General features: G+C 41.4%; 1 protein-coding gene across 1 annotated transcript; it reads left to right on the top strand.

Annotated features, from left to right (window-relative positions):
* Positions 1 to 1,127: 1,127 nt before the first annotated feature.
* LOC311121336 (transmembrane protein 106B-like) lies at positions 1,128 to 9,829 on the top strand. Its single transcript, XM_084195838.1, has 8 exons — positions 1,128 to 1,216; positions 2,094 to 2,285; positions 5,115 to 5,178; positions 5,549 to 5,708; positions 6,716 to 6,856; positions 7,124 to 7,173; positions 7,777 to 7,830; positions 8,149 to 9,829. The coding sequence occupies exons 2-8, from the start codon at positions 2,102 to 2,104 to the stop codon at positions 8,288 to 8,290; spliced, it is 795 nt and encodes a 264-aa protein (XP_084051964.1). The 5' UTR covers positions 1,128 to 1,216; positions 2,094 to 2,101; the 3' UTR covers positions 8,291 to 9,829.
* The last annotated feature ends 235 nt before the right edge of the window (positions 9,830 to 10,064 follow it).

The raw sequence follows: 10,064 nt of genomic DNA, 5'->3' as shown, positions 1-10,064 counted from the left end.
ATTAATAGTTTTACTATATATTTTCTTATTTGGTATATTACTTAAGTCAAGAATAAACTTTTTTTTATATCTCATTTGACTAGTATAACACTAGCAGGTAGCTTAGTGGTTAAGAGCGTTGTGCCAGTAACCGAAAGGTCACTGGTTCTAATCCCCGAGCCAACTAGGTGAAAAATCTGTTGATGTGCCCTTGAGCAAGGCACTTAACCCTAATTGCTCCTGTAAGTCGCTCTGGATAAGAGTGTCTGCTAAATAATGTAAATGTAAATGGAAAGATATGCTCTTTATAAGGGTGTGGCGGGCTGTATGCTAATCAATGCTGTACTATCTGGGTGATATCCAGCTGATGACAAAGGAATGAGGCTGGTTAAGCATTGATATAACAGGGATTAAAAGCCACATGTTTCCAGAAGATATAGGCCTATAAGATTATTGTTGCACAATCAAAACACGTATCACAGTAAATTAGTACATTAGGCGGTGGTGGGTGGATTTCAAACACTAAATGCCACTGCCATCATGTGGATAGAAACAGAACTGCAGCTCATGAATTCCTACAGATTTTGTTTGCAAGAATATGAACATTTCAAATTAGTAGGCCTACAATTGTTGCGATAATTGAAGATAATTTGCTGATTGTTTGGAGGACATGTCTTAGTCATAGAAATGCCTGAAATAGCTTAGTACTTCTTTTTCACATTCTTACTTCAAAAAACGTGTTACAAGGACCTGCAGAAGTACTTTCTTGTACTGTTTTGCTATGTCTTTCAATTTAGTGCGAGGATCAATCGACATGTACAATCCGTCGCGGTTAAAAAAGTACTTTGTAGCCTCGCGCGCTAAATTGTGGATTTGTATTGTTTATTGTAGGCGTTGACAGGGTCATGGCTAGACGGGATCCAGCTTTTGTCAGATTTGACTTTTCGTAGCAGGTTAGGAGAATTTTCACAGCAGGTTAGGAGAGTTAACGTAGCTGTTAGGATAATTAGGTTAGGGTTAGAGTTAGCTAAAACGCATTAATTTGACAGAATCTTGATCCCTTCTAGCTATGTCCCGTTGTCCGAGGTGACCAAAACTTGTATTTATTTTCTGACTACTCATCAGCTGACAAGAACGTCATCATCCCAAACGCACTGCGCATGTCAGGTTGTTTGATAGATGAACAAGACCTGCATAACCTAAAACGATTGCTAGGAAAAAAACAACTTGTTTTCTGGTAAGACGGACAATAATAATTTCATTTCACCGTAAAATAGCTAGTATACTGTTATACATTTTATTCCAGCGCATATAGCAAACAAGACTGGCCTGCTGTGCTGATGCTAGCTAGCAGTTGCTATCGTTAGCTAGCCTGCTAACGTTATCCTTTTGCTGCCATTTTCGCTAGCTAATTAGCCAGCTTATGTTATGATAGTTGATTTACTAGCTAGTTTACAAACCAGTCGACAGTCAAATGACTCTTGCTAACCGATGAGGAATCTCAATTAATGACAATGCCATATAGCTAACTAGCTAGTTAGCATACTTGGCATGATGAGTGGAGTGGAGCAGTGAATTAAACAAAGATTAACTTTCCCGTTTGTTAGCCAAAGCCAGTTATCATGTTAGCAAGCTTATCTAGCTAGGTTCCCTTGATATCATTGTATTGAACCTGTATCTAGCTATAGACCTTGTTATTTGGCAATTTCTTGTTGACTTGAAGAAGCCAGCCTGCCAATGTTACCCAATCAATGTCTAGATAGCTAGCTAACTTCTAGTTTTGTCAAATCCTGATTGATGTATAGCTACAAGTATTGCATTGGTTGGCCAACCCTCCTCCTGGAGAGCTACTGCTGGGTGTACAGTACAGGCTTTTTCCTCCAGCCCTGCTCTAAAAGGCATCCAGTAAGACAACATATAGGGATGAACGCCATCACTTACTAAACGAAACATTTATTTTGGGACTTTTCCCATCAAAGTACTCTTGAAGAAAACGGAAAGATAAACGTAATGATTTAAAACGCTTTTATTGTCTTGGCATTTCGGTATGAATGTATTTTTTTAAAAACATGACAAACAAACAGCAACCTGTAACCTCTGACCCTCTCCTCCAGGCGTGACCATGGGGAAGGCCCTTTCCCTCCTGCCCAAGCAGGCATGCCACGAAGACTCCCAGGACAGCCTGACCGACACCCAGGAGGATGATGGGAAGAGAGAGGATGTGTCCCAGTTCCCCTACGTAGAGTTCACAGGCCGGGACAGCGTCACATGTCCCAGCTGCCAGGGCACTGGGAGGATACCTAGAGGTGAGCACCACATGCATACTTATGTAGAGTTCACTGTCAGGGTAGAGACAGGATACCTAGAGGTAAACAGGAGGAGTTGAGACTACTACTAGCCTGGTCCCAGATAACTTGGTTAAGATGCTATACCATTTGAATGAATATGACTGGGTAAGAGTTTTGTTCTGTTCAGTGTCATAGTCAGACTGCAGTTGAAGTGTTATGATGTGTATGGAAAACCACAAAGGTGCTCTCTTGTGGATAATGAATGGTGTGACTCTGACTCACTCTGTGGGCTTGAGGGAATGAGACCAATGGCTGAATGAATAACTCATGCTTTGCCCGTAGACTCACTATATTATTTTATCCCCGGAGCCTGGTGAATTTCCCCTCTGAGGGATAATAATGTTGTACAGTATTGCTTAGGGATGTGAATCTCTTCTTTCAAGCACGATTCGATACGTATCTAGCTAGGTACATTGGCTCTGACACAATACAGGAACGATACTTTTATTTTGAAAAGGTTCAGTGCGATTCGGTTTGATAAGTGGAATGAATCGATGCGATTCGGTAAAATTTAAAATCTGATACTGCTGGGCCTTTCTGAGCTGGATCTGTCTGAGATGACGTGTGTGTGTGTGTGTGTGTGTGTGTGTGTGTGTGTGTAAGAGAGAGAATGATGTATATGCTGTGTGTAGGCTCCTGGGCTGAGCCATAGGGTAGACTGAGCATTTACCAATAGCAATATGCTTTTTGTCCCCCTCACTTTGTATCTGAAAATCCCCATCATCCACTGATTAACTTGTCATTTTATCAGATAGTGTTTTAAGGAATATGTCTATATTTATCTGTAGAACTTAGCTATGACTAGCTAAGATTTTATGGGAGGACAAAACTTACCGATATATATCTGCCGATATATCCTGCTGTTTTTACGGTGGGGAAATGAAAAAGTGACTTTTTTTTCACACTGTTCTCATAAATTGCCATCCAAAAGAGCAATTGTCCAAGAAATGTGCTTCAAATGTTAATTTCTTACATTGTGACAATAATGACATGTCATGATATGGGCTGCAAGTGTTCAGATAAGCATGAGATTCCCTTTGTCATCTTATTATCGGCCGACATGGATATATTCCAGTAAAAGGCCAATATCAACCGATAATATCGGTGAAACTACATATCAGTCGGGTGCTAAGTTTATAGTATATCAGTTGGTTGTTCAAACCACCTAAAACCAATGGCTAGAGCAGGCTCTCTCCACTGGTGGGTGTGATGACATGCTGTAGGAACATTAGTTCCAAAATTCAAATGATTTTCTGTTTTGTGTGTCAAAACTAAGGGTACCGTGTGGCGCTTTGTAGCCTTGGGAAAAACTCTCAGGACAATAGGGCTGTTGTGAATATAGGTGATTCTGTTGGAACTTGCAGTCCCACTCCTTTGACTATTGTCATAATGCCAAGAATCATAATGTACCTATATTCACAACAGCCATTGATTATTTCACAATTTAATGAAACAAATCTTATGGAGAATAAACTATTTTCTTGAGTTTTTCCCCCCGAGGCTGTGGCATAAGTGCAAATAGCATAGGAGAAGATCTGAGGGCCAGCATCAACCCCCACCTAGGAACACCATATGATTGAACACATGATGAAAACACACACCCAAACCCACACACAGATTCTGACACAACATGAACACAAACATGCACGCACCAGGCACAGTCAAGTAATAACCCCTGGGTTTTATAGGAAAAACACTGCAGCTGTGAAGTCACTCCTTCAGGGCTCTATGACAAATAACTTGACTGTGCTACTTCACAGCTCTGTTCTCTTCCCTGAAGCACATGCCTATTTGGAACCAGGCTATCTCTGTGAGAGGTTTTGCTGAGAAAGTGACTTACCGCTATCCTGTGGTAACCTCTTCTTTGAGCCTCCTATCCTTAATGATAAATTAAAAAAATATATATATGCCCTTTTCATCCTATTTATCGAATATCGGTGGAATTATTGGCGGCCGATATCAATAAATTGGTAAAATACCAATATTTGCCAATAATATCTGTGAAATTATTTGTCGATCAGGCTCTTGCTATGAATTAATATAGCACAGCTTTGGATTTCACCCGTCTCAAAAGCGAATGGTTTTGACCGTTTAGAACTTTACAGAGGAGAGCTGCTCTTCTCCCGCTCCGACCATAGGCCTAGAGTGCAGCTCGCAAAAATGATTGCTGTCCTTGTTATGAAATTACAACTTCATCCTGTTCATGTAAAAATGACCAAATGCACTGACTATTTAAAGCAAAACTATTTTATGGTGAACCTGGCAATCGAAAAATTCACCCAACTAATGAAGCCTATGATTTTACATTGCCAAAGCCATTTTACAATAATTTGAATGCTGAAGGTGCTGCGCAGATATTAGATCAGGGATAGGCTCTCGTTGGCGCGACCAGCTGCACTCTGTGCGTGCAGTTGTTATCTGACATGGAGATCAATGACTGTCATATGCATTTACATGCTTAGTTCGATAGCTACTGAAGGAGAGGATGCATCAATTCAGTCACAAAAAATGTTGAGGTATTTTCGTAGAGGGGAAATTAAATTATATGAGTAAAAAAAATTTGTGAACCGGCGGTTTGTAACGTTTGAATAGAATTTCTGACTGATTCATGCCACATTTGGATCGGTTTAGGCTCCTGTGAACCGATGCACACGTATCTTAAACAGTTGAACCAGGGACTGATGCCTATCGGTGGATCGTTACATCCCTAGTGTTGCTGTAATATTGTGCTGTAGTTATGTCAGATGATTAGCCTAAGTGTTTTAAATGTTTCCTTGCATTACGCAGGCCAAGAGAACCAGCTGGTGGCGTTGATCCCATACAGTGACCAGAGACTCAGGCCTAGGAGAACGTAAGTGGAATGTTGTTGGGTTGGTATCTCTAGCTTACATTTACATTTACATTTTAGTCATTTAGCAGACGCTCTTATCCAGAGCGACTTACAGGAGCAATTAGGGTTAAGTGCCTTGCTTAAGGGCACATCGACAGATTTTTCACCTAGTCGGCTCGGGGATTAGAACCAGCGACCTTTCGGTTACTGGCACAACGCTCTTACCCACTAAGCTACCTGCCGCCCCACTAGGATAAACGTCACAATAATGTTTTCCGATGCGACTGTGCAAGTAGCTATTACTTTCTTGTTACAATATTCTTTGTACCCTGCATTTGTCAAACTGCTATTTAACTTCTGACCCTGCCTTTGTTCTCCCTCCTCTCCACAGAAAGCTGTATGTGACGGCCTCGGTGGCTGTGTGTCTGCTGCTGTCCAGCCTGGCTGTCTTCTTCCTGTTCCCTCGTACCATAGACGTCTCCTACGTGGGCGTCAAGTCTATCTTCGTCACCTACGACGAGGACAAGAGGATTGTCTATCTCAATGTGACGGTGAGCACCTCTCCTCTGGTATAACCACATGATGATTTGGGTCACAATGTGGACAGTCACAGGAGGAGTCTGCTTTTCCTTATCAACCTGTACTTTGCTCTGAAAGTAGGCCATGTTTGGGCATATGAGTTTGGTCACAAATGTTGTGGGATTCTAGGTATCCTGCCATTCCGAAGCTGCAGCTGGCCCAAAACAGAGCGGCACGTCTTGCTCTTCATTATAAATATTATGCATGGCTTGGCTAAGAGTTGAGGAGAGACTGACTGCATCACTTCTTCTTTTTATAAGAAACATTAATGTGTTGAAAATCCCAAACTGTTTGCATAGTCAACTTGCACACAGCTCTGACACACACACTTACCCCACCAGACATGCCACCACGGGTCTTTTCAGTCCCCAAATCCAGAACAAATTCAAGAAAGTGTACAGTATTATATAGAGCCATTATTGCATGGAACTCCGTTCCATCTCATATTGCTCAAATAAACAGCAAACCTGGTTTCAAAAAACAGATAAAGCAACGCCTCACGGCACAACGCCTCTCCCCTATTTGACCTAGATAGTTTGTGTGTATTTTTTATTTATTTATTTCACCTTTATTTAACCAGGTAAGCCAGTTGAGAACAAGTTCTCATTTACAACTGCGACCTGGCCAAGATAAAGCAAAGCAGTGTTGTATGTATTGATATGTAGGCTACGTGTGCCTTTAAAAGCCTTGAGCTGTCTAATAATGTTTTGTATTATGTCATGTTTTGTGTGGACCCCAGGAAGAGTATCTGCAGCTTTTGCAACAGCTAATGGGGATCGTAATCAAATACCAAATTCCCTGCAATTTGATTCCTTGAGCAAGGCACTTAACTCCTAAACTGCTTCAGGGTTGCCGCACTGGCTAACTCTGGCTTCAAACTGCTCAGGGTTTGTGTGTTTCTCTGAGGGTAAGGTTAAAAGCCCCAAATACTAATTTCTGTGATCATAAAATGACAGTAAAATATTATTCTTCCTTCCAGAACACTCTGAACATCACCAATAACAACTACTACAGTGTAGAGGTGTCCAACATCTCAGCCCAGGTCCAGTTCTCCAAGACGGTGATCGGGAAGTCCCGTATCAATTACATCACTGCTATCAGTCCTCTGGGCATGGAGCAGGTACACAACTCTGTAATAACATGGTAACCGCATGTTAACAACGCTGGAATAGCGTGGTTACAACTCTGTCATCATTATTGGACATGCAGCAGAAACTCCAGTTTCACTAAATTCAAGACCCATCAAGCCATAGCTGTTTTGTTCAGTAGACTCAGACCCCTATTCCTGGTCCTACTTCGCTCAACTTGTCACATTATGTATTTTGGCACTTCAAGCACTCTTTCCCCTAGTCACCTTTTTGATCATAACCCTGTGTGTTGTTCCCAGGTTGACTACATGGTTCCCACCATTATAGCAGATGAGATGAGCTACATGTAGTAAGTACAACACAGCACACCCCAGCACAGCACATAGCTTTATGAGAACACTGAACCTGATAAAGACCTAATGCTCAAGACTTTGTTTCAATAAATCATATGGGAGTACAGATTGAGTGTGCTTAACCTCGTCCCCAGGCTCATGTAGAGCCTGCAAACAGTGTGGAACAAAGGCAGACTTGAAAGGGGCACGTTAAAATAGAGGTGGGAGAGGGACAGCCTGCCACAGCTGGATTAGATGGGACTTTGAAAATGCAGAAAATCGGCAATAAATATAAATGGGCATATAACGTTTATATGTGAAAACGAATTCTTCGGTGCATACTTTCCAATTTCCCGAACTCCCTTCGTTCATTGTTTAGCTTATCACTTGCGCTGCTCCCGCTTTGAAATCCACAATGTAGAGGGGAGGTTCAAGAGTTACGCTAGATGGTGATGGACTGAGATCAGCCAATGAAAATCCAGCGGGACCTTTTCCCACTCCAGCCATAGGCTCCATTCAAGTCCCTTTCTGAAACACAGTGAAACCAGACGGTTCGACAGAGTAAGAGCCGGCTGGTGGACACATTGTCTGACTGAAGTGTCTGTTCCTCTATGTCCTAGTGATTACTGCAGCCTGCAGACCATAAAGGTGCATAACATCGTTGTCATGATGCAGTAAGTACTCTCTGCACACCTCCCTTTAATCATTCACACAGAACCACCGAAGCCTGGCTTCCATTCTCCCATGTAATGCGTATTAATGCACTCAGAACAGTTAGTCAACCTTGTTCTGTGTGGTTAATGACCTCCCCTTATTAATAAGGATATTTTCTGATACCGTCCTCTATTCATACAGAATGGAAATTGACCTAATCCCAAATCCAACCAATATCCTCTTTGTATTTTTCTATATTGACTTGATCTGATCTCATGCCTGTCCTAAAGGGTACAAAAAAGTTATTGAATTCAATTAAATCATCTTGTTGTTTCCAGGGTGACGGTGACGACGATGTACTTTGGCCACATGGAGCAGGTCACTCAGGAGATGTACCAGTATGTAGACTGTGGAGGTAACACCACCACTGTGAGGGGGGCACAGCCCAAGGTGTCTAATGCCCCAATTCCCCCAGAGTAACCCCCCCTGATGCCCCCTTGCCCTACCTGACCTGAGCCCGTTCCTGGAGAGGGTCCTTGGAAGCTAGTCTTAAATCGGGGATCTGGCAAACCTGGAGAGCTACTGATTGTTTAAGCTTTTTCTCCAGCCCTTCTCCAACACAGCTGGTCTGTTGAATAAGGAATGTTCGAGCAGGGATAAGCGTTTGCACCCAGTAGTTCTCCAGAGGAGGGTTGGCCACCCCAGCCATAGATGGTTCACTGTGTTTCTCCCTCCTCTTCCTCCACCACTCATCTACTGATGAACACCCCACTGTAGATGTCATGCATTTTTGTGTTAGCTCACCAATGTGTTGGGAGTATATGCCAGATGTGCAGTGGAGGGAAAAATGTGTCTACTGACGAAAATAATGATTTTAATGTCTAAAAAACACTAAGTACCATAATATTTCAGTACCTATCCATTATGCACTTTATTAATGCTTTTCAAATTCAACCTCCATTGTGTTAATGTAAAATGTTACAATGCCACTCCACACTCTTCTAAACCACTTGAACTGTAAATGTATATGAAGTAATAATCCTCATTCTATGGATGAGGATAACCTCCGGAAGAGTTCTCTCAGTAATCTGGTCTCAAATCTGTATCTGTATGATAGTCGAAGGAGTTGAACCAACAGATCTGGGACCAGTATACTATTCTCAAAGTCAAACCTCACGTAACACATTAATAATGTGTATTATTATGACAGATTAATCTAGTCTATTATTTCATTCTGCTGATAAGTCACAACTTGGAGGCACAGTGAGCTGAGTCTGAAATGACACCATTCTCTATAGAACACACTACTAGGACTCTGGCCAAAGGTAGTGCACTATTTAGGGCCCTCAAGCTAAACTCTGGACCTGGAAGCCAGTGCCACTGCGTCTTTTCATCGTTCCCGTCTAATCAGGGACTGATTTAGACCTGGGACACCAGGTGTGTGCAATTTAATTATCAGGTAGAACAGAAAATCAGCAGGCTCCGGACCTCATAGGGTAAGAGTTGAAAACCCCTGGTGTAGGGAATAGGGTGGCATTTGGGGTGAAGCCAGAATGTGGCAGTTCTGATGTGTATAAGCTTGTAATGACCGGGCTCTCCTCTAGAGGGCTCTGTACAATTGTGGATTTGTACCAGTTTACTAATATTACCCTCTGTTGGGTGATCCATCTCCAGTGTTAATGTGTGATCAGTTGACATGAATTTGAATTTGATTTTTTTTTTTTTTATCATGTTTTGTGATACCTACCTACTGCTGATTTTGATTTTGACCAACTTATTTTTTACATTCCATCGGATCCATCTTCAAATTTTCATGACACGCATAAAGAGGATAACCTGCAAGGGACTTTGTACGTTTTTGATAAATGACTTCCCTGCATATCAAACTCAGTTGAAGAGTTTGTAGAACTACCTAGATTTAATGAAAACCTGTTTTTAATACCACGTTTGTAATATGATTCCTACCTACATTGTGGAAAACCTTTTGAAACATACAACTCAAATGAATAGAAACTACCCTCATAGATAGATATAGATATATATATATATATATATATATATATATCTATCTATATATATATATATATATATATATATATATATCTATCTCTTGAATTTCTTAATGAATACTCAAACCGTGTAGTTTGCAGTTATTTAATTAGCAGTTTCCTAGATTATCGTAGAGCACAACTATTAACATATGTACAGTCATTTGTTCCTAATCAAGCACCTTAATCTTGTATGGAAGAGGGGT

Source organism: Coregonus lavaretus (genome assembly GCF_964263955.1).
Source record: "Coregonus lavaretus genome assembly, contig: HAP1_SCAFFOLD_3544, whole genome shotgun sequence".
Classification (NCBI taxonomy): Eukaryota; Metazoa; Chordata; class Actinopteri; order Salmoniformes; family Salmonidae; genus Coregonus; species Coregonus lavaretus.
Note: the sequence above shows the minus strand (reverse complement) of the source record. Positions and strands in the feature narration are given on the sequence as shown.